Below are 26388 nucleotides of genomic sequence, written 5' to 3' on the forward strand. Positions count from 1 at the left end.
TTTGCATGGTTGTTAAAAACCGTATACTAAGACCACGTACTAAATTTCAATCGGATCGGATGAATTTTGCTCCTCCAAGAGGCTCCGGTGGTCAAATCTGGGGATCGGTTTATATGGGAGCTATATATAATTATGGACCGATATGGACCAATTTTTGCATGGTTGTTAGAGGCCGTATACTAACATCAGGTACCAAATTTCAACCGGATCGGATGAATTTTGCCCCTCCAAAAGTCTCCGGAGGTCAAATCTGGGGATCGGTTTATATGGGGGCTATATATAATTATGGGCCGATATGGACCAATTTTTGCATGGTTGTTAGAGACCATATACTAACATCGGGTACCCAATTTCAATCGGATCGGATGAATTTTGCCCCTCCAAGAGGCTCCGGAGGTCAAATCTGGGGATCGGTTTATATGGGGGCTATATATAATTATGGACCGATATGGACCAATTTTTGCATGGTTGTTAGAGACCGTATACTAAGACCACGTACCAAATTTCAACAGGATCGGATGAATTTTGCTGCTCCGGGAGGCTCCCCAAGCCAAATTTGGTGATCGGTTTATATAGGGGCTATACGTAAACGTGGTCCGATATGGCCCATTTTCAATACCATCCGACCTACATCAATAACAACTACTTGTGCCAAGTTTCAAGTCGATAGCTTGTTTCGTTCGGAAGTTAGCGTGATTTCCACAGACGGACGGACAGCCGGACAGACGGACAGACGGACGGACGGACGGACGGACGGACATGCTTAGATCGACTCAGAATTTCACCACGACCCAGAATATATATACTTTATGGGGTCTTAGAGCAATATTTCGATGTGTTACAAACGGAATGACAAAGTTAATATACCCCCATCCTATGGTGGAGGGTATAAAAAGGCCGATTAAATACGTATATAATCTAGTTTGACAAAATTTTCTATAGAAATAAAATTTTGACAAAATTTTCTATAGAAATGAAACCTTGACAAAATTTTCTATAGAAATAAAATTTTGACAAAATTTTCTATAGAAATAAAAATTTGACAAAATTTTCTATAGAAATAAAAACTTGACAAAATTTTCTATAGAAATAAAATGTTGACAAAATTTTCTATGGAAGTAAAATGTTGACAAAATTTTCTATAGCAATACAATTTTGACAAAAATTTCTATAGAAATAAAATGTTGACAAAATTTTGTATAGAAATGAAATTTTGACAAAATTTTGTATAGAAATAAAATGTTGACAAAATTTTCTACAGAAATAAATTTTTTACAAAATTTTCTATAGAAATAAAATTTTGACAAACATTTCTATAGAAATAAACTTTTGACAAAACTTTCTATAGAAATGAAATTTTAACAAAACTTTCTATAGTAATAAAATTTGACAAAATTTTCTATGGAAATAAAGTTTTGGTAGATTACACAATTTTCTATAGAAATAAAATTTTGACAAAATTTTCTATGGAAATAAAATTTTGACAAACATTTGTATAGAAATAAACTTTTGACAAAACTTTCTATAGAAATGAAATTTTGACAAAACTTTCTATAGTAATAAAATTTGACAAAATTTTCTATGGAAATAAAGTTTTGGTAGATTATTTTTGGCGATATGGACCAATTTTTGTGTAATAAGTCATCGGCTATATATAACTAAAGACCGATATGGACCAATTTTTACATGGCTCTTAGAGGCCATATATTGACAAAATGTACCAAATTTCAACCGTATCGGATGACTTTTGCTCCTCCAAGAGGTTCCGGACGTCAAATCTGGGGACGGTTTATATGGGAACTATATATAATTATGGACCGATATGGACCAATTTTTGCATGGTTGTTAGAGACCATATACTAACACCATGTACCAAATTTCAACTGGATCGGATGAATTTTTCTCTTCCAAGAGGCTCCGGAGGTCAAATCTGGGGATCGGTTTATATGGGGGCTATATATAATTATGGACCGATATGGACCAATTTTTGCATGGTTATTAGAGGCCGTAAACTAACATCAGGTACCAAATTTCAACCGGATCGGATGAATTTTGCCCCTCCAAGAGGCTCCGGAGGTCAAATCTGGGGATCGGTTTATATGGGGGCTATATATAATTATGGACCGATATGAACCAATTTTTGCATGGTTGTTAAAAACCGTATACTAAGACCACGTACTAAATTTCAATCGGATCGGATGAATTTTGCTCCTCCAAGAGGCTCCGGTGGTCAAATCTGGGGATCGGTTTATATGGGAGCTATATATAATTATGGACCGATATGGACCAATTTTTGCATGGTTGTTAGAGGCCGTATACTAACATCAGGAACCAAATTTCAACCGGATCGGATGAATTTTGCCCCTCCAAAAGTCTCCGGAGGTCAAATCTGGGGATCGGTTTATATGGGGGCTATATATAATTATGGACCGATATGGACCAATTTTTGCATGGTTGTTAGAGACCATATACTAACATCGGGTACCCAATTTCAATCGGATCGGATGAATTTTGCCCCTCCAAGAGGCTCCGGAGGTCAAATCTGGGGATCGGTTTATATGGGGGCTATATATAATTATGGACCGATATGGACCAATTTTTGCATGGTTGTTAGAGACCGTATACTAAGACCACGTACCAAATTTCAACCGGATCGGATGAATTTTGCTGCTCCGGGAGGCTCCCCAAGCCAAATTTGGTGATCGGTTTATATAGGGGCTATACGTAAACGTGGTCCGATATGGCCCATTTTCAATACCATCCGACCTACATCAATAACAACTACTTGTGCCAAGTTTCAAGTCGATAGCTTGTTTCGTTCGGAAGTTAGCGTGATTTCCACAGACGGACGGACAGCCGGACAGACGGACGGACGGACAGACGGACGGACGGACGGACATGCTTAGATCGACTCAGAATTTCACCACGACCCAGAATATATATACTTTATGGGGTCTTAGAGCAATATTTCGATGTGTTACAAACGGAATGACAAAGTTAATATACCCCCATCCTATGGTGGAGGGTATAAAAATGATATGAAACTTTAAGGAAGACACTAAATTATATCTCTTTGCCGAAAACTAAAATTATGGATTGTACGTTCTTTAAAACATTAAAAAGCTGACCGATGAAAAAATGTTGGACAAGTAACTGGAATATATAGTTTATAATAATTGGTAAGTCAATATGAAAAATTAAATCAACACTTTAGAGAAGTCACTAAATTTAAATCTCATTGCAGAAAACTAAAATATTTGGATGCTGCATTCTTGGAAACATTAAGAGGTTGACCAATGAAAAATGATGGTGGCTTATCGAAAAGAGAAAGTTTCCATAAATCAAAGTACAATGAATTAAACTTGGTATTTATGCTTTTCCATATCAACTACTGGGTGATAATTCGCATCACGCCTATAGTTTAATTTACATCGCATCATCGGTTTAATTTGATATTTTGTGAATTGAAATTGCTGGAAATTTATTCTAACTCTCTAGTCATCAAGATCCTTGCTAATTTCCCGAATTTTAATGAGTTTTACAAGAATTTTGTGACATCAACGTTCTTGAGGAATTTTGTGGGTTTCAATACATTTTGTGCCACGAAGTACGTGGTCAGTTATTTTTATTGACATAAAACCGAAATTAATCCAAAACGGTAATTATAATTGGTAAGTCAAAATAAAAAATGAAATGAAAACGTAATGGAGATCACAAAACTCGATTGTTTTGCAGAAAACTAAAATCATTGGATGTTATATTCTTGGAAGATGTTGACCGGTGAAAAAATGATGAAGGAAACAACAAAGAAAAGATTCCAGAAAACTTGCAAAGTGCAACCAATTAAAACAAAGTGCAACAGTTCCTAAATCAAGAACTTCTGGATGAAAATGTGCATTACATCAATTTACATTCCGTCATCAGTTTGATATTTTGTGAATTCCTCTTGATGGAATCTACTCTAACACGCAGGCCAGCAAGTTCCTCGATAGTAATTATTTGAAATTGTCAGCATATTAATTAATAATTAATTAATTAATAGTTATGTGACACCAACATTATGGGGGAAATTATACATGAAAAATGTTTAAGTTATTTAAAGTTGTATTGATAGTTTTAGTAATTAATACCTTCAATAAGATAATTATGTTTTGATTGGTATTATAACATATTATTATTTTTATATATTGTTAATGTTATTTTTAATATTATTATATTTTTAACGAAAAAAATTAATAAAATGTACAAAATCACTAGAAATTTAGTGTTGACTTTCAGTAAGAACTGGGATTGACTTTCATGCAAATTGTGGCTAGAAAATATTCGCAGCAATATTAGTTTTTAATTTGTCTCACATTGAAAACTGTTTGAGAAATTATTGAGTAGCAATGCATTTCAATTTGAGGATTACAATTGAGAGATTATTTCTATTGTGTTGAATTTTACTGTTGAGGGTAATGTCTGTTTTTTGTTGAGAACGCGATTTTCTCAACTTGAATATTACCCTAATCCTTTGAAAAAATGTTTGAAAAATTATTGCATTTTAGTATTTTTCAAACGTTTGTGTTTATTGGGGTAGTATATTATACCTGTTTGAAGCAAATTTTATTATAACTTGATGGGGAATAGCCATTGGCGTAGCTAGAGGTGCTGGGGTGGCCCCAGAAAAATTTTGGCAAAAAAGATAAAACTAAATATTTCCTACAAGTGTTTTGAACTTGATGGTGAAATCCATAAGTGACCCAAAATCCAAAAAATATTGGCAAGGTATTTGTACCCAATAAACACAAGATGAGCGTTTTTCAAATGCAACAACTTTTCAGTTTTTGGGGTAAATATAATTTTCAACATAAATTCAACTTGACTTGAAACAGCTCATCTTCAATACATCTTCAAATTGTTTGCGAATTACTTCCAATTTGCCAAAATGTTGACGAAATCTTTGAAAATGTGATAATATGAGAAAACTTTGACAAAACACTACCCTAAAATGCAACGAAAAAACCATGTGGGCTCCTTTTTCTTTCAGAAAAAGTTTCCAGAAAGTTTCAAAGTGGAACCAATTAAAATTGTTGAAAACAAATTGTTAAAATCAGCAACTTTTGGATGAAAATGTGCATCACATCGTTAGTTTAATATAAAGGGTGATTTGTTAAGAGCTTGATAACTTTTTTTTAAAAAAAAAACGCATAAAATTTGCAAAATCTCATCGGTTCTTTATTTGAAACGTTAGATTGGTCCATGACATTTACTTTTTGAAGATAATTTCATTTAAATGTTGACCGCGGCTGCGTCTTAGGTGGTCCATTCGGAAAGTCCAATTTTGGGCAACTTTTTCGAGCATTTCGGCCGGAATAGCCCGAATTTCTTCGGAAATGTTGTCTTCCAAAGCTGGAATAGTTGCTGGCTTATTTCTGTAGACTTTAGACTTGACGTAGCCCCACAAAAAATAGTCTAAAGGCGTCAAATCGCATGATCTTGGTGGCCAACTTACCGGTCCATTTCTTGAGATGAATTGTTCTCCGAAGTTTTCCCTCAAAATGGCCATAGAATCGCCAGCTGTGTGGCATGTAGCGCCATCTTGTTGAAACCACATGTCAACCAAGTTCAGTTCTTCCATTTTTGGCAACAAAAAGTTTGTTAGCATCGAACGATAGCGATCGCCATTCACCGTAACGTTGCGTCCAACAGCATCTTTGAAAAAATACGGTCCAATGATTCCACCAGCGTACAAACCACACCAAACAGTGCATTTTTCGGGATGCATGGGCAGTTCTTGAACGGCTTCTGGTTGCTCTTCACTCCAAATGCGGCAATTTTGCTTATTTACGTAGCCATTCAACCAGAAATGAGCCTCATCGCTGAACAAAATTTGTCGATAAAAAAGCGGATTTTCTGCCACTGATTTTGGTAATAAAATTCAATGATTTGCAAGCGTTGCTCGTTAGTAAGTCTATTCATGATGAAATGTCAAAGCATACTGAGCATCTTTCTCTTTGACACCATGTCTGAAATCCCACGTGATCTGTCAAATACTAATGCATGAAAATCCTAACCTCAAAAGAATCACCCTTTATAACCTATTATCAGTTTAAAATGAATATTTTGTGAATACCTTCTATTGTAAGACGCGATCCAGTACGTTCCTAATTTCAAATTGCCCGCATATTAATAAATTTAAATGCTGTTTTATGACACCAACAGGAAGGAAATCGAATTATCAATGCAAAAGTGTTTACAAATAATGTTTAAGTTTTGTTTTTTTCTTATTTGTTGATATGTTTAATTATTGGTATTGTAGTGTCAATTGGTATTGTAATAAATTATACAAAATGAATAAATTATACAAAATTCAGAGAATTTTGGCTTTGACTTTTAATTTGAAGTGGGGATATCATTTATACAAATTTTGGTTGAAAAGTATTTGCAACGGATGTTAATTTTTAATTTGACTCGTATCGAAAATTGTTTGAGAAATTGTTGAGTAGCGATCCATTTCAATTTTAGCATTACAATTGAGAAATTATTGCTAATGTGTTGAATTTTACTGTTGAGGGTAATGTCTGTTTTTTGTTGAGAACGCGATTTTCTCAACTTGAATATTACACTAATCCTTTGAAAATATGTTTGAAAAATTGTTGAAATTTAGCATTTTTCAAGCGTTCGTGTTTATGGGATACTTTTCAAAGGCATATATTTTGTAAGTTCCTTTATTACAAAGTGAGCACATAATAAAGTTAACTAAACACTTTTCTTTAATAGGAGTAAGGTCACATTAGACAAATAATTGACAAAAATGAGTGTCAAACTTTTTTCGAGAAGCATTTTGGATAGTGTTTCGAATTCTGCAATTATTACTAGATATTCCTTTCTAAATACTGATGTGACCCCTCACCATTTCACCATGTTTTCCCCTGTTTAAATGAGCTTCCGTGTTAAAAGGACACACTTGTTTCTGCTATCTTTGAAATTTCAAATTAACATTCACTTGTTCTTCTTCCAAGGTGCTATACAACCTGCATAATTGTAAAATTGGGCTGGTTCCTCATCGCCCGAGTCTTCAAATAAATCACTATCACGTGCCCAAGCAGGTCCCAATTCTTTCTCAACTATTACATTTTTCCAGAAATCAAACATGCGTCGTTCCAAAAGCTCGTCTCTTACTTTGACTATCCAGTCATTGTATGCAGAAGCTGAATAAAAACAGGAATCGTCCTTAAATACCTTCAGGAAAACTGCAGCTTTATCCAATTCATCGTTGGTGGTATGAACAAATCCAAACATCATATTCCACAAAGCTTCGCGGGCTCCTTGAGAAATTTTGTCCCATACGGTGTACATCATTTCATTCGGCATTACAGCATCAATTTTTAACTTTTTGTTCACAAGGTTCTCATAGTCTCCCAAGGGATCGTCAAGGGACAACGTAGAATTAAATTTATCAAAATCCTTTGGTACTGTTTCCGGCATACTGAGAATCAACTAGACAAAGATTTTAATAAAAGATTTTTGGATGTGTTTAAAGCATTGCCAATTCTAAAATACTTCCAATTGTTGTTAACTTATAGTCGATGTTGTTATTAGGACGACTTTTTACTGATTTTACATAAAAAACATGGCAATGCTGATAGTCCAAAGGGAATTTAGTTAACAAGAGTTCTATTTGTCGTTGCAAAACTGAAGCACCAGAGGTCTCTACTAACATAAATAGAAATCACAAAAGCCATTTAGAAACGATAAATGTATATAGCGAATATTTATTGTTTTTTTTTTAGCACATTGCTGTTTTAGGCTTATTCCTGGGCAGAGCTGTTTTCATAAAAATGTCTGAAAAATAAATCTCTTAGCTCAATTGATCAGAGAGTAGGAAACACAAGAGGACGAAAAGTTCTCTCCTGCAAAGAAAACAAATGTCACACAATGACATCTATACATAGCGTTTTGGTATCACCGGCGTTGAGGTCGAAGCGCTGCTTTGATAAAATAGTTATAGAAACTTCAGCGGTTATAATTTCAGATTGTCTGCCAAAGATTTAATAGAATGAAAACATCTATAAAAAATGACATTTGTTATTACAAAGTAGGTTTTAAATCCTATTTTCCTTAAGTTTGGTAAAGCCGGCAGAGAACAGAACTGGGTACCACCGACACAAACTGTATGATATTTGAGAGATACCCGACAAAAACTGCGATATTAGAGAAATTTACCTCAAGAATGCCACCTACTGACGAAGTTTTGCTTCACAGTTTCGTTCTCTTGTATTTCATAGTGTGTAAATATAACCATAGCGATAGGCGGTAGGCGAACACTTATTTACGTGTATTTCTTATGGGAAGCCCAAAATCCGTGACGGAATACCGTGACGGCTAGCGGCGTGTCGCTAAATTAAAACTTATTCTAACTCCTTGGCGAAAACTGGTATAGTGTTGCCATCGCTTATCAATTTTTTTAACTCACCACTAGGAATTGCTGTTGCCTGGACACGTGTAGATAATTTTTTCTTGAAATAACTCAACAAATAACAAGCCATTGTATGTTTTTATTCAACTTCATTGTTTAATATTGTCAAAGCATGCTGTATTGACAACAAAAACGCTAGGAAACGTGAAAAAGGGAATTATTCGCCGTCAAGCTTATTGTATTTGCCGTTGCGGCAAAAATGTTTCGTCTACCGCCTATCGCTATGGTTATATTTACACACCTACTCTCTGGAATTGATTGAACCAACCCTGCCGTCAAATCAGTAGCTGACTACAAAAAACACTAACTTTAAGTTCGCTTGTATAGTCCAACTTTAAGCTAACTACTATGCAATGCAAAAAATACATTAATAAAAGAGTATACAACACTTCTGTAACGGCAACCGATGCCGTCCAATTGTAGACAGCAAAGACAATAAACGTTAGAAGATGGGAAATTGGCTGCTGAGAACATCAAACCATTGACGGCGCTTGGTCCCTACTTGTCGTTTACGTGTTTGGTTCGACACATTAAAATGCAAATACCCTGCCAATATTTTTTGAATTTGGGGGCGCTTCTGAGAATCCCCTCTACGTCGAAAACAGTCGTATAGGATATCCAAAACTCCTCGGAAAAGCTCCGTCACTATTGAGAAGTTGTACCACGCCAAGTTACTACAAAAAAGTATCGCATGCGTGCAATTGTTAGGTGCCCTTCTGGATACATTTAGAAGGACGCCAATGAGAGCCCCTTCAACCAATCAGACGAAGTGCATGTTAAGATAGTTGTAAAATAATCATTCCCAATAAACACAGGAAGAGCGTTTTTCAAATGCAACAACTTTTCAGTTTGAGGGTAAATATAATTTTCAACATAAATTCAACTTGATTTGAAATAGCTCATCTTCAATACATCTTCAAATTGTTTGCGAATTACTTCCAATTTGCCAAAATGTTGACGAAATCTTTGAAAAGGTGTTGAAGATAATATGAGAAAACTTTGACAAAACACTACCCTAAAATGCAACGAAAAAACCATGTGGTTTTCAATACTTATTTGTGCAACGAAGTTCGTGGTCAATTGCAAGAAATTAAAAAAATGGAAAATTTTTAACTTTTTGTTCACAAGGTTCTCATAGTCTCCCAAGGGATCGTCAAGGGACAACGTAGAATTAAATTTATCAAAATCCTTTGGTACTGTTTCCGGCATACTGAGAATCAACTAGACAAAGATTTTAATAAAAGATTTTTGGATGTGTTTAAAGCATTGCCAATTCTAAAATACTTCCAATTGTTGTTAACTTATAGTCGATGTTGTTATTAGGACGACTTTTTACTGATTTTACATAAAAAACATGGCAATGCTGATAGTCCAAAGGGAATTTAGTTAACAAGAGTTCTATTTGTCGTTGCAAAACTGAAGCACCAGAGGTCTCTACTAACATAAATAGAAATCACAAAAGCCATTTAGAAACGATAAATGTATATAGCGAATATTTATTGTTTTTTTTTTAGCACATTGCTGTTTTAGGCTTATTCCTGGGCAGAGCTGTTTTCATAAAAATGTCTGAAAAATAAATCTCTTAGCTCAATTGATCAGAGAGTAGGAAACACAAGAGGACGAAAAGTTCTCTCCTGCAAAGAAAACAAATGTCACACAATGACATCTATACATAGCGTTTTGGTATCACCGGCGTTGAGGTCGAAGCGCTGCTTTGATAAAATAGTTATAGAAACTTCAGCGGTTATAATTTCAGATTGTCTGCCAAAGATTTAATAGAATGAAAACATCTATAAAAAATGACATTTGTTATTACAAAGTAGGTTTTAAATCCTATTTTCCTTAAGTTTGGTAAAGCCGGCAGAGAACAGAACTGGGTACCACCGACACAAACTGTATGATATTTGAGAGATACCCGACAAAAACTGCGATATTAGAGAAATTTACCTCAAGAATGCCACCTACTGACGAAGTTTTGCTTCACAGTTTCGTTCTCTTGTATTTCATAGTGTGTAAATATAACCATAGCGATAGGCGGTAGGCGAACACTTATTTACGTGTATTTCTTATGGGAAGCCCAAAATCCGTGACGGAATACCGTGACGGCTAGCGGCGTGTCGCTAAATTAAAACTTATTCTAACTCCTTGGCGAAAACTGGTATAGTGTTGCCATCGCTTATCAATTTTTTTAACTCACCACTAGGAATTGCTGTTGCCTGGACACGTGTAGATAATTTTTTCTTGAAATAACTCAACAAATAACAAGCCATTGTATGTTTTTATTCAACTTCATTGTTTAATATTGTCAAAGCATGCTGTATTGACAACAAAAACGCTAGGAAACGTGAAAAAGGGAATTATTCGCCGTCAAGCTTATTGTATTTGCCGTTGCGGCAAAAATGTTTCGTCTACCGCCTATCGCTATGGTTATATTTACACACCTACTCTCTGGAATTGATTGAACCAACCCTGCCGTCAAATCAGTAGCTGACTACAAAAAACACTAACTTTAAGTTCGCTTGTATAGTCCAACTTTAAGCTAACTACTATGCAATGCAAAAAATACATTAATAAAAGAGTATACAACACTTCTGTAACGGCAACCGATGCCGTCCAATTGTAGACAGCAAAGACAATAAACGTTAGAAGATGGGAAATTGGCTGCTGAGAACATCAAACCATTGACGGCGCTTGGTCCCTACTTGTCGTTTACGTGTTTGGTTCGACACATTAAAATGCAAATACCCTGCCAATATTTTTTGAATTTGGGGGCGCTTCTGAGAATCCCCTCTACGTCGAAAACAGTCGTATAGGATATCCAAAACTCCTCGGAAAAGCTCCGTCACTATTGAGAAGTTGTACCACGCCAAGTTACTACAAAAAAGTATCGCATGCGTGCAATTGTTAGGTGCCCTTCTGGATACATTTAGAAGGACGCCAATGAGAGCCCCTTCAACCAATCAGACGAAGTGCATGTTAAGATAGTTGTAAAATAATCATTCCCAATAAACACAGGAAGAGCGTTTTTCAAATGCAACAACTTTTCAGTTTGAGGGTAAATATAATTTTCAACATAAATTCAACTTGATTTGAAATAGCTCATCTTCAATACATCTTCAAATTGTTTGCGAATTACTTCCAATTTGCCAAAATGTTGACGAAATCTTTGAAAAGGTGTTGAAGATAATATGAGAAAACTTTGACAAAACACTACCCTAAAATGCAACGAAAAAACCATGTGGTTTTCAATACTTATTTGTGCAACGAAGTTCGTGGTCAATTGCAAGAAATTAAAAAAATGGAAAATTTTAGACAAATAACCAAATAGTTTATAAAAATAGGCAAGTGAAAATAAAAACTGAAATAAAACTTTAAGCAAATCACTAAATGTATATATCTTTGCAGAAAAGAAAATTATGGATTCTACGTTCTTGAAAACATTAAAGCATTAAGCTGACCGATGGAAAAATGGTGGACAATTAACTGGAACTGCTTCAAATAGTTTATAATAATTGGTAAATCAATTTCTTTGCAGAAAACTAAAATCTTTGGATGCTACATTCTTGCAAACATTAAGAAGCTGATCAATGAAAAATGAGTGGCTTATCGACAAGAAAAAGTTTCCTGCAACATTACAAGTGCAACCAATTAAAATTGTTAAAAACAACAAATTGTTGAAATCAACAACTTCTGGATGAAACTGTGCATCACATCGTCAGTTTAATTCATATGCTATTAACAGTTTAAAATGAATATTTTGTGAATTCCTTCTGCTGGAAATTAATTCTAACACGCGGTCCAGTAAGTTCCTGATTTCAAATTGCCCGCATGTTAATAAATTTTAATGCTGTTTTATGACACCAAAAGGAAGGAAATCGAATTATCAATGCAAAAGTGTTTACTAATAATGTTTAAGATATTTAAAGTTTTGTTTGTTTTTTGTTCTTATTTGTTGATATGTTTAATAAGTTTATTATTTATCAATTTTCTCAACAATTTTTCAACTTGAATATTACCCTAATCCTTTGAAAAAATGTTTGAAAAATTGTTGAAATTTAGCATTTTGCAAACGTTTGTGTTTATTGGGTTGTAAGTAAAACCATTAGCGTAGCTAGACAATTTTCCTAGGGGGGCTATAGCCCCCCTAGCTAAAAATTTATAGACTGAACTTATAGGTTCAATTAATGTTTTATTTCATAAAATCGAATAAAAAATTAGACATCAAAATAACTCGACAATTAATTTATAATAAAGCAACTAAAAGTAGTTCCACACTTTTCCCAGCAAAAAAATTGTGAGTTGTTCTAAAGGCACAACTTTAAAATCACTTGCAAAAAGTCCTCAATTATTTTAACTACACAGGAAGTTTTTTTACTTCATTTTTTTCATATTTTAATGTGTAATTTTTTGTTTTCTTTTTTTTTCAAATAATTTAAAAGAAGAGTAAGAATAAATAAATTGGTACAAATTATTCAAATTTTGCCATAAAACTGCTAAATCCATTATATAAAAATCGATAATTTTGGAAATTATTCGAGGAAAAACGTTTCAAACAAGCGTCAGAATGCATTAAAAATCATAAAAACAATAAAAAAATTATTTATTTGGGAAAATATCACAAAATGGTTAATTCATATTCAAAACACTGAATTCGGATCTCACCTTAAGAAGTGATGCAAATTCATTGCAACAGCTGTTTAAACGTTGGACATTTGTCCTATGACAAGCTCATATTACATTCATTGCTTCTCCGCCAAGTTTGCACCACTTCTAGACCCAAAAAGAACATTTCACTACTTTTTTGGGCGACGCTTTTTCGCAGCATTATTAAGATATTAATTTATGAAAGAATAGTTTTAATATCAATTACTATTTTTTTAATTAAATTGACTAAACTAAATCAATCAAAAGGTCACCCACAGCTTTATTTCATAAACATCTGACTTCAAACATTGCCATCGGCAACTGCTACCACAACCCAAGTAATTCGAATGTTCATGAAAGTCTTTAGCGGAACTTTGTGCGATTGTATATACTTGTTTAATTGTTAAAAAATTAAAAAAAAAAACTATTGACATTTATTGAAAAATGGAAAATCATAAATAGAGTTTCAAATTCTGGGGGGGGGGCTAAAATTTTTCTGGGGGTCTAAGCCCCCTCCCCAGAGGCCTTCCTACGCTTATGAGTAAAACACAATTGTTTAGATGTTTATTAATTTAAACATTTATAAATTCTCATAAATAAAAAATTTATACGACTATCACATCACATTTAATATATTTTTATGCGTTAATAAAAGATTGATGTTGAGTTAATAAAAGATTGATTGTACATGTTGTAGCGTCTATCAGCCAGTGCTTTTATTCCCAATGGAGGCAGCGTGTCTGGAAAAATATTTGAAAAACTATCACTTTATTCCATTTGTAAAGTCAAAAATTTTTCACCAATATACCTTTTACAATTTTAAGCGAAATAACTATGCTTTCAGCACTTCATTGTCATTTTTATTTAAATAAATTATAAGAAGCTACCCTGCCAGCATTTCAAAGTTCCATTTCATCCTCATCGCTACCACAGACTCGTAAATGTCACCACAACCATCGCGAACTGTGATGGGGGAAGCATATAAAAAAGTACAACATGTACATGAAAGTATTTTGCCATCACTACTGTTAGAAGAGCCATTTTATTTTTTGTGAAACGCCAAGCGCAACCAGCTTGTTATATTTTATTTAAATAAAAACGAAAATAAAATGCTGAAAACATAGTTATTACGCTTAAAATTGTGAAAAGTAAATTGGTGAACAATTTTTGACTTTCCAAATGGAATAAAGTGATAGTTTTTCAAATATTTTCCAGACACGCTGCCTCCATTGGGAATAAAAGTACTGGCTGATAGACGCTACAACATTTAACTTACAACTTGTAACTCAACATCAATCTCTTATTAATGCATAAAAATGTGTTAAATGTGATGTGATAGCCGTATAAATGTTATATTTATGAGAATTTATAAATGTTTCATAAAATTAATAAGCATCTAAACAATCGTGTTTTATTTGACCACAATGATTCTTTTACAACTATCTTAAAATGCACTTTGTCTGATTGTTTGAAGGGGCTCTTATCGGCGTCCTTCTAAATGTATCCAGAAGGGCTCCTAATAATTGCACTCATGCGATACTTTTTTGTAGTAACTTGGCGTGGTACAACTTCTCAATAGTGACGGCGCTTTTCCGAGGAGTTTTGGATATCGTATACGACTGTTTTCGACGTAGTGGAGATTCTCTTAAGCGCCCCCAAATTCAAAAAATGTTGGCAGGGTAGTTGTGCTTGGTGTTTCACAAAATATAAAATGGCTCTTGTAACAATAGTGATGGCAAAATACTATCTGTGGTAGCGATGAGGATGAAATGGAAATGCTGGCAGGGTTTCAAATGCTGGCAGGGTAGTTGCGCTTGGTGTTTAACAAAATATAAATTGGCTTGATGTACATTTCATACTTTTTGATACGTTAGCCCCATCACAGTTGGGATTGTTGCAGTGTCACTAACGAGTCTGTGGTAGCGATGAGGATGAAATGGAACTTTGAAATGCTGGCAGGCAAGTCAGTTGTAAGCTAACATTCAAACCATGGCTGAATGAGGAGGTTGAATCACGATAACAAAAACAACAAATTTCAATATGTTGTTTACAAGTTTAAGAAGTCAAAATCAGCTGATAAAAGAAGCGTATGGCATTGGTAAAAGTGGCAATTAATTATTCTTTCAATTGACCTGAACAAAATAATTCAAATCAGAGAAAAATAAAGGTTCAAATTTAATTGCGTCACCTATGAGTGATTGTGAAGTGGATAATTCATCCGATGAACGCCGATATGAGACAAATAAGACTATAATACCCACCAAAGTTAAGAATGGAAGTCAGTCAAATGGATCTTCGCCATCTATTAACAAAAACAGTTTATGATGCAGTCTAAAAACTGATGTGCGTGGTATTTTGGTTCTGGAATATGTTATCAAGATACTCAAGTCATCTTTGAATAATTCTCCAGCTATGAATGCGCGAGTTTGTTTGAGATGCATTTGCTATGCAGTGTCATTTGGAGAGCTGCAATCACCATAAACATATGATTTTGACATCTTAAAATTTTGTCGAAATAAAAAAATTGTAATCATATGGGCCTATGATTTAACCATGGCTGAACAAGAAGGTTAAATCAAAATCATATGTTTATGGTGATTGCAGCTCTCCAAGCACTGCATAGCAAATTCACAATTGAAAGAATAAATAATTGCCACTTTTACCAATGCCATACGATTCTTTTATCAGCTGATTTTGACTTCTTAAAATTGTAAACAACATATTGAAATTTGTTGTTTTTGTTATCGTGATTTAACCTCCTTATACAGCCATGGATTTAACCTTCTTGTTCAGCCATGATTCAAACAGTACGCATCAAAAGGCCGGTACTCTGTTCGGTTTTCGAGTTGAAACTCCATACAAAACCAAAAAATGCGAAAAATTTGCGAAATTTTTTCCATTTGTGATACTTTGTTTTTTCGTGTTGAAAAACTGACGTTTATAGCACGGCGCCATTTGCAATGTGAATTAAGAAATAATTTATTTATTAAAAACTATTTGTGCGGGTTTATAAATCAAACACGGACCATATTTTTGTTCCGAAACTATACAAAGGATCAAAGGAATAGCAGATCAATTGCCCAAGGAAAAATAAAATGTTATTTTGTAAAAACAAGCAACACCACCAACTTAATCCAATATCGCTCCCTGTAAAATAGCGATCCAAGCTACCTAAAAAAACGCCGCTTTCTATGTGCGAAATAATGGTTTCCATAAAAATTTTTCGCCTAAAGACAATAGACTTTAGGAAGATGGGAAATTGGCTACTGAGCACATCAAACCATTTACGGTGTTAGTTGCATACTTTTCGTTGATCGAACCAAACGCGTCTACGACAAGTATTGACAGCATTAAAATGCAAATAAATTAAGTGTAAGTGACACTGCAACAATCGCCAACTGTGATAGTATTTTGCCATCACTATTGTTACAAGAGCCATTTTATATTTTGTGAAACACCGAGCACAACTAGCTTCTTATAATTTATTTAAATAAAAATGACAATGAAGTGCTGAAAATATAGTTATTTCGCTTACAATTGTGAAAGGTATATTGGTGAACAATTTTTGACTTTCCAAATGGAATAAAGTGATAGTTTTTCAAATATTTTTCCAGACACGCTGCCTCCATTGGGAATAAAAGCACTGGCTGATAGACGCTACAAATGTAGCTTCAACTTGTAACTCAACATCAATCTTTTATTAATGCATAAAAATATGTTAAATGTGATGTGATAGTCGTATAAATGTTATATTTATGAGAATTTATAAATTTTTAATAAAATTAATAAACATCTAAACAATCGTGTTTTACTTGACCACAATGATTCTTTTACAACAATCTTAAAATGCACTTTCTCTGATTGTTTGAAGGGGCGCCTAATAATTGCACTCGTGCGATACTTTTTTCTAGTAACTTGGCGTGGTACAACTTCTCAATAGTGACGGCGCTTTTCCGAGAAGTTTTAGATATCGTATACGACTGTTTTCGACGTAGTAGGGATTCTCAGAAGCGCCCCCAAATTCAAAAAATGTTGGCAGAGAAGTTCCATTTCATTCTCATCGCTACCACACCCTCACAAAAAATCGCTTCTGTAACATATACTCCCAAACATATTTTGCTTCAAGCATATACATTTTTGGGTATTGCCCAAACATTTATATGTTTGATCTCTACCAATATATAATATGTTTGAAAGCATATTGGTCTAAACAATATATGTTAGGGTAGTCTAAGTTCCAAACATTTTGTATTTTTGCATCCAAATTCAATAATGTTGTCTTCCCAAAAACAATATGTTATGATGTGACCATATAATATGTTTGGAAGCATTTTGCACCCAAAAATATTATATGCTTAAAAAAATTCTCCCAAACAATATTGTGCTCAAAATTTTATTTATTTATTTATATATTTACAATCATAATGAATTATGAAAATAAACAGGTAATATAGGTGCTAACAACATAGGTTTTCGACCTGAATGCTCAAAATTTTGTTTCTGCCCAATTGTATATTCCCCGACATCTTTCTCACTTCCACGAGATTTTTTAGTTCTTAGCACCTTTTTCTCTAATACAAACATTGTAGAAGAAATTATTCAATTTTATGATTTTTTTATTTTAATTTTACCTTTTGCCGGACGGGAATTCGAACAGCAGACCACACAGTTTGTAAGGATCAAAGAAGTAGCTGATCAATTGCTCAAGGAAAAATAAAATGTTAATTTTCTAATAACAAGCAACAACCACCAACTTAATTCAATATCGCTCCCTGTTAAATAGCGCTCCAAGCTACTAAACACATGTATGTTTATAGGCTATTTCTAAATTAATATATGTTTGCATCCAAGCATATTATATTTACAAACATTTTATGTCCCAAACATAATATGTTCTAACATATTAACATATATGTCCCAAACATGTTATGCTAGTTTATGAACATTATATGCTTGCACTCAAAAATATTGTGTTTAAAAATTTGTGTTCCAAACATATAATGTTTATAGCCAAACATATGAAAAACAGTCTTTTTCATCCGTGCACAGACTCGTAAATGACAACAATCGCCAACTGTGATGGGGGAAGCATATCATAAAGTACAAAATGTACATGAAAATATTTTGCCATCACTACCCTGCCAACATTTTTTGAATTTGGGGACTCTTTTGAGAATCCCCACTACGTCGAAAACAATCATATACGACATCAAAAACTCGTCGGAAAAGCGCCGTCACTATTGAGAAGTTGTACCACGCCAAGTTACTACAAAAATGTTTCGCATGAGTGCAATTATTAGGTGCCTTTATAGATCAATTTAGAACGACGCCAATAAGGGACCCTCCAAACAATCAGAAAAAGTGAATTTTAAGATAGTTGTAAAAGAATCATTGTGGTCGAGTAAAACACGTTTGTTTAGATATTTATTAATTTGATTAAACAATTACAAATTCTTAAAAATATAACATTTATACCACTATCACATTACATTTAACATAATTTTTGGCATTAATGATGATGTTGAGTTACAAGTAGCGAGTTACATGTTGCTGCGTCTATCAACCAGTGTTTTTATTCCATGGAGGCAGCGTGTCTGTAAAATATCTGAAAAACAATCACTTTATTCCATTTGGAAAATCACCAAATTGTTCACCAATATACCTTTCACAATTTTAAGCGTATAATCTATGTTTTCAGAACTTTATTTTCGTTTTTATTTAATTAAAATATAACAAGCTGGTTGCGCTTGGCGTTTCACAAAAAAACAAATGGCTTTTTTAACAGTAGGGATGGCAAATTACTTGCATGTACTTTTTGATGTACCTTTTCATGATGGTTGAAGTGACATTTACGAGTCTGTGGTAACGATGAGGTTGAAATGGAACTTTGAAATGCTGGCAGGGTATTGTTACAAGAACCATTTTATATTTTGAAGTGCTGAAAACATTGTTACTCTGCTTAAAATTGTGAAAAGTATATTGGTGAACAAATTTTGACTTTCCAAATGGAATAAAGTGATTGTTTTTCAGATATTTTTCCAGACACGCTGCCTCCATGGAATAAAAACACTGGCTGATTGACGCTGCAACATGTAACTCAACATCATTCTATTATTAATGCAAAAAATTATGTTATATGTGTTGTGATAGCGGTATAAATGTTATATTTATAAGAATTTATAAATGTTGAATCAAATTAATAAACATCTAAATAATCGTGTTTTACTTGACCACAATGATTTTTTTTACAACTATCTTAAAATGCACTTTTTCTGATTGTTTGAAGGGGCTCTTATTGGCGTCGTTCTAAATTTATTAAAAAAGGCACCTAATAATTGCACTCGTGCGATACTTTTTGTAACTTGTATTAATTTGGCGTGGTACAACTTCTCAATAGTGACGCCGCTTTTCCGACGAGTTTTGGACGTCGCATACGATTGTTTTCGACGTGGTGGGGATTCTTAGAAGCATCGTCAAATGCAGAAAATGTTGGCAGGGCTATTTCTGGCGTAACAAAGTCCAAAGAAAATATTGTTACGAATTTGATATTTTTAGATTTAAGTTTATTTAAATAAGTTTCCGTTAATTTAAAATTTCAAAATGTAACGATAAAATTACGTCATTTAAATTCAAATTTAATTCTCTTTATTCATAATCGATAAGCCAAAATTGGCCAAAATGATTACACTGTAAAATACTTCATGACACTACCAAATATTGAATTCAAATAATTTATTCTACAATAACCTAATTTTAAAAACTACAAACTAAACTGACTATAAAAATCGCACTGCATCTATGTCACTCTAACAATCAAACTGACCCTTACAGAAAAGGATTTAAAGTTACTTCTATATCTGCTAAAAGATTATAATAATAATAAAAATTATACATGAGCAAACAAAAATGATTTAAACTCGTTTGGAGAATAGGAAAATTTTCCTTCATTGTAAGGTACAATAGTATTCCAAAGCCTGCAAACACGAACTATAAAAGAATGCTGCATTAGAAACGCTGAAAAACGAGGGCATATTATAGAGTGAGCTCTAGAGGATGTTGAAAAAAAAACTTTATGTGAGATACCGGGGAACTCCGCTCTTTATAGCCCTATAAAATAACAACAAAGTTCTGATATTGACGAAATCATTGAAAGAACATCCCAAAAAATCGATTACATAGGAGGAAACATGGTCATGTATGTGCAACCCATAAACGAACCGAATAATTCTATTGAAACAACGGTTTAATCTTTGAATCTTTTGCTTTCCTTATTTTCATAACGAAATGTTGGTTTGTTTTATTTCATTTTCTATAGTTCTCTAAAATCATTTTTCACGATTACTTTTCTCTAATAATTCATTAAAAAGAATATAAAGTTTGTGAAAATCTGCTCAATTCTTGCCAAATAATTGATGGAAAAGATTCAAGGAATTGATTGCAAATAATTTTATAAATTCGAAATTAATTAATTAAAAAAGTAACCGTGAAAACAAGCTGGTTTTCAGCTTGAAAACTGAAAATAGTACCCAGCTTTACATGCAATAACAAATTGGCACTTCTAACAACCGATACTAAGATTCTTTTGTACATTTCGAATCAATTTTAGAGATCGCTATAATTCTACTTAGAAGTGTCTATGGCAACAATGGGGATAAAATCGAACTTTGAAATTAACGGCATTGAGTTTGAAATTCCAATTACCATCGTTGCCAATCATTTTAACAATTCTAAAATAACCCTGCCTGCTTGTAAAGTAACCGTATTGACCATATGTTTGTAGTGAATTTAGCAATATTCTTCTTCAGTGATGTCAATTTGGTGCTTTTTGGTTTTTTGATTTCCAAAAAGCACCAAATTGCATGTTCGGTGCCTTTCCATAAAATAAAAAAACAACACCAACAGCGTTAGCGTTTCCTTTTCAATTTTAGCAGTTCGATTTCGACAACTTTTCATAAAAAATTCTGATGTCATTAAAAACGTTTGTGTTCAATCTACAAAAGCACTCATAATTAAATAAATCAAAAAATAGACTCCCTTCGAATATTAAAATACTTTAGAATATTTCCAAATCGAAAAAATATATATTTTGAAATTCATTACTGATCAAATTGAAAGTAAAATAAGCATTAAAATTTATAAAGCTGTACACTTGGATAGAGGGTCATAATTTCATAAAATTAAAAATGCTTCAAATCAAATGTTATTTTAGTAGTACATTGAATTTTAGCCGACTAGAGTAGAGTTTGTGGTAGGGCTGTCACCCGGGATAAATCCCGTCCCGAAAGCCCTAGTTTGTTGTGGGAACTGGTATGTTAGAATTTATAATATATATTTTATGCTTTTTTCCCTTTGGGAGTTGGCATCACTGATATTCTACCATTGTTAACTCTCTACCAATCAACCATTATACTCTGTCAGCAGTTAGTATCAACTGTGTTAAACAGAGCAACGCAACGTATTCATTTTTATTTTTTTGCTGTATTTCAACTTTTTGTTTCGGTAGATTCAGTTATGACTCATAAAAATTAATTTGTTGCAAATACTTTTGTTTATAATTTAAAATTGTACGTTGAAAACGGTTTAATTGTTTATTCATCCATAAAAAAGGTATTAAGCATTTTTTATATTATATTATTGCGATAGACGAAGTTGTTATTATATGCTTGTTTCATTGTGGTTTTTACTTGGTGTCTCAATGTTTTGGTAATCTGAGAAATGTCTCGCTGGGTATTCTTAAGATACAAACCTACGCACACGTAATTACAAAAACATATCTGTGACTACATATCTAGATAAATAAACGTACATGTATACAAGTAAGGTATGTGTCTGTTCGAGTAGTGTTTTGTTTCGTTTTTTACATCTCGCTACATACTCGTATTTAATTTAGTGTGTATTTTAGGAACAGAAGTGGGTTTAAACTTGACTTTTTTGAATATTGGGTTAAGGGTCTTAATCACAGGGTGGAGTAGTTTTGTGGTTTGCTTCATTTTATATGAGTCCACTTTTGAAAGTCTCTATTAATGATATTTATATATATATATATATATATATATATATATATATATATATATATATATATATATATATATATATATATATATATATATATATATATATATATATATATATATATATATATATATATATATATATATATATATATATATATATATATGATAAAAAATAGCACAAAATTCTTATTAAATCATGGAATGTTTCATACATAGCATAACAATGTATTTAATTTGAATATTGTTTGGTATCGGAAACAGTATTTCCGTTATAAAGAGCCGTTTATCATTTATGAACGTTAGTTAGTGCGTTCTGTATATCTATGGATATAAGTATGTTGAACCTACTTTTCTATATAAACTTCTATCCACAAAAGGGCTACTTCGCAAAACCATGTAACAGGAAATGCAATTATGCATGTGGGACACCATACTTTCAGAATAAGAATGTTTTTTTTTTTATTATTATGAAAGTAGGTGTATTTCCCGTCCGATCTGTAAGTAATTAAAAAAGCAATACGAAGAACGATACAGTATTTGAATAGGCAATGAAATTTTGTATAGGCAATTCAACTTTATTTAATTCATGATATTTAGTTGATGGTAGTTAACAATTTCCCAATAAACCGGTATAAAGTTGGCATTATCGCTCTAAAAAAGCCATTTTTACTTTTCTTTCATAATTTAATTTATTATCAATTTTAAAGAAAATAAACTTTTTCAATTGTCGCCTCAGATCATTTCCCAACAAGTTATAATAAAATTTACAAAAAAAAAACGTTATAAAGTTTTTATGCTTTTCCAGATTTATTTTTGCTTTTAGTGGCTAAACTCAAATTTAATACCCACCTAATGGGAAAACTTGTTTTTTTTTTTTAATATTAATATTTTTTAAATAAGAAAATCGCAAATTTGATCAAACTTGTGTCAAAATTTAACTTCCTAGCTAGCAAGTAAAGCGTAGATCCGGAAGTTGTACGAAACTGACACAAAAACGATGAATTCAACATGGGCTTTTCATAGGACGGATGTCCACCATTTCAACAGCTGTTGCGCTGAATTTGCATCACTTCTTAAGGTGTGATACGAATTCAATGTTTTACACTCAAAAAAGGGGGAAACTAAAAATATGAAAAAAATTGTATATAAATATAGTGCACAATTTTTCTAAATAAAATAGTTCATATTTTCCTAAGATGAGGGAAGTTTGCTTAAATTGAGTTCATAAGTCTCTCAAAATTTTTAACAATTTTTGAATCCAATTTTTGCCTTCAACATAGGCAATTTTCTTAAACAACAGAAATAAATCTATTATTTTTAATAAATGTTCTTCAATATGACAAAAAGTATTATCTTATTTGTAACATAATTCAATTAGAAAACAATTTTAGTTAAACATTTCTAAAATAAACCTACATTTTCTATCATGGTGTTCACTTTTTTTTGGGTGTAAATGTGAATTACAAGATTTTGTGATATTTTACCAAATATATAATTTTTATATTTTTTAGGATTTTTAATGCATTCTCTAACACTTGTCTGAAATGTTTGACGTCAAATATTTTCAAAAATTGGAAATTCGAAAGAACTTTCTTCGTAAAAAGAACGAAAATTTTCGTTAAAAGTACGAATGTTGTCATTGTTTTACAACCAAAGAAACTCTTCATTAAAAGTACGAAATATTTTTTTGTTTACGCAGTAAAGTTCTTTAAAATTTTTCGTAATTTGTAAGAAACAAGTTCGTACTTTTTATGAAAAAGCTTCATACTTTTTATGAAACTATTTCGTTCTTTTTATGAAATTGTTTCGTACTTTTTACGAAAATTTTTCATACTTTTTATGAAATTGTTACGTACTTTTAATGAACCAATTTCGTACTTTTTATGAAAAACTTTTGTACTTTTTGTGAAAAATTTTCGAACTTTTAGAAAAAAAAAATATAGTTGAAAGTGCATTTGAAAAATATAATCATTACTTTACATCTTAAATTTTTGAATAACTTTTAGTTTGGTTGCTTCACTTTTATTCATAGCATGATGTAACCCAAATGAGAAGTGGCATAGACATGCGTTAAAAAATTGAATAAAGGAATACACTCAAGCACATTATCAAAGACAATTTTATGTCGCGAACGGAAACTTCAATGAAACTTCTTCGTTATTTCAAAGAAAATGTTTCGTACCTTTTATGAAAAATTTTTAAAACAGAATGATTCGTAAAATGTTCATGAATTTTAAATAGTCATGAAATTTGAATAAAGTTTCGTTAAAAGTACCAGCTTTTTACGAAGAAAGTTTAATTTCTTAATAAATATATTCAATATATTAATAAAACATGTATTTTATTAAATAAGAAATTGCTTATATAAATAAATAAAAATGTATTTAAAAACGAAGGTAAGCAGTTCTAATTTTGTAGTAGAAGGTTTACCACAAATATGTAAGATTTGTCCAAATGAATGAAAAAACTTCAATAAAATCTTTCCATGAATTCAATTCAGTTAAATTTTTTCATTCTGTAGTATAGTGGTAAATATATATAGATATAAAATGTTAATATATGGAATGCATTCTACCTAATTTCTACGAAAATCACATCGTTAAAACAAATAAAAAGGTCTTTGGCGCTATACTAAGTTCAACTTTCTTCACTATGAGTTCATTTTAACTTGAAGAAGGGGTCACCTTTTTCTGGGTGAAACAGAGATGATTTTCTAAACAGTTTTTCAAAACATTTGCTAATTCAGCAGTATTTGTTTGCTTTTTCAGCGGACAAAAACTGACATTTTAACAAACATTTTTACGGTATCCACACGCAGAGAAGAAACATGATTGTCACAATCATATTTGAAGAGCAAAATAATATGATAGGAGCTATTTTTGCGGAGACCATGTAACATTTTAAACTGCAACCATGTTGGCTCAGTGAACATGGTTCTAAGAAAAATATAATTGTCCTCATCTAAAATGTTATTATATTGATAAAAAGAATTTTGTTTGAATGAAAAGACAATGGTCACGATTTAAAATGTTATGGTATTCATTAAAAATGTTTTTCTCCTAGTTAAAAGAACATGGTCACAACCTAAAATGTTTTCATCTTTATGAAATGATATCGACTCAAAAATGTATACACAAAAGGTACTAAATCATTCGCGGGGGTATCACGGTACTGACCGGGGTGAAAACGTTTTGAAAAAAGTACTATAGTACTGCATTTTCCATCCCTGCAGTTACTACGTGCTCATCCGAACGTTCATTTTCAACAATGAAGAGATTAAAGACGTATCTTAGAAATTCGACTAGCGAGAGTAGACTCAAAGGATTGGCATTAATGTCGGTTCATCGCCGAATAAATGTGCCGACTGAAGAAGTCATTGATTTATTTGCTGCCCAAAAAGCCCGTCGGCTCAATTTAATATTATAAAGGGTGATTCTTTTGAGGTTAGGATTTTCATGCATTAGTATTTGACAGATCACGTGGGATTTCAGACATGGTGTCAAAGAGAAAGATGCTCAGTATGCTTTGACATTTCATCATGAATAGACTTACTAACGAGCAACGCTTGCAAATCATTGAATTTTATTACCAAAATCAGTGTTCGGTTCGAAATGTGTTTCGCGCTTTACGTCCGATTTATGGTCTACATAATCGACCAAGTAAATAAGCAAAATTGCCGCATTTGGAGTGAAGAGCAACCAGAAGCCGTTCAAGAACTGCCCATGCATCCCGAAAAATGCACTGTTTGGTGTGGTTTGTACGCTGGTGGAATCATTGGACCGTATTTTTTCAAAGATGCTGTTGGACGCAACGTTACGGTGAATGGCGATCGCTATCGTTCGATGCTAACAAACTTTTTGTTGCCAAAAATGGAAGAACTGAACTTGGTTGACATGTGGTTTCAACAAGATGGCGCTACATGCCACACAGCTCGCGATTCTATGGCCATTTTGAGGGAAAACTTCGGAGAACAATTCATCTCAAGAAATGGACCGGTAAGTTGGCCACCAAGATCATGCGATTTGACGCCTTTAGACTATTTTTTGTGGGGCTACGTCAAGTCTAAAGTCTACAGAAATAAGCCAGCAACTATTCCAGCTTTGGAAGACAACATTTCCGAAGAAATTCGGGCTATTCCGGCCGAAATGCTCGAAAAAGTTGCCCAAAATTGGACTTTCCGAATGGACCACCTAAGACGCAGCCGCGGTCAACATTTAAATGAAATTATCTTCAAAAAGTAAATGTCATGGACCAATCTAACGTTTCAAA

The 26388-nt window shown here is 32.8% G+C and overlaps 2 protein-coding genes and 1 long non-coding RNA gene across 4 annotated transcripts in view; 1 reads left to right on the top strand and 2 right to left on the bottom strand.

The window, feature by feature from the left end:
• Positions 1-6668: 6668 nt before the first annotated feature.
• Positions 6669-7620, bottom strand: LOC142225402 (uncharacterized). Its single transcript, XM_075295152.1, has one exon. It carries the CDS (start codon positions 7468-7470, stop codon positions 6985-6987), a length of 486 nt encoding a protein of 161 aa, XP_075151267.1. The 5' UTR covers positions 7471-7620; the 3' UTR covers positions 6669-6984.
• Positions 7621-18496: 10876 nt separating this feature from the next.
• On the bottom strand, positions 18497-19009 carry LOC142227638 (uncharacterized). Its single transcript, XR_012719934.1, has 2 exons — positions 18768-19009; positions 18497-18710 (listed from the first exon to the last, which is right to left on the bottom strand). It is a non-coding gene; the product is annotated as an uncharacterized LOC142227638 (long non-coding RNA).
• A 2513-nt stretch (positions 19010-21522) lies between these two features.
• LOC142225408 (clavesin-2-like) overlaps positions 21523-26388 on the top strand; it is a 29318-nt gene continuing 24452 nt past the window's right edge. For both annotated transcript variants that reach the window (XM_075295155.1, XM_075295154.1), the window contains exon 1: positions 21523-21712. The gene's annotated coding sequence lies outside the window, so the exon portion shown is untranslated. The remainder of the gene's footprint in view (positions 21713-26388) is intronic.

The sequence above is a fragment of the Haematobia irritans genome, chromosome 2 (assembly GCF_050003625.1).
Source record: "Haematobia irritans isolate KBUSLIRL chromosome 2, ASM5000362v1, whole genome shotgun sequence".
NCBI classification, from domain to species: domain Eukaryota; kingdom Metazoa; phylum Arthropoda; class Insecta; order Diptera; family Muscidae; genus Haematobia; species Haematobia irritans.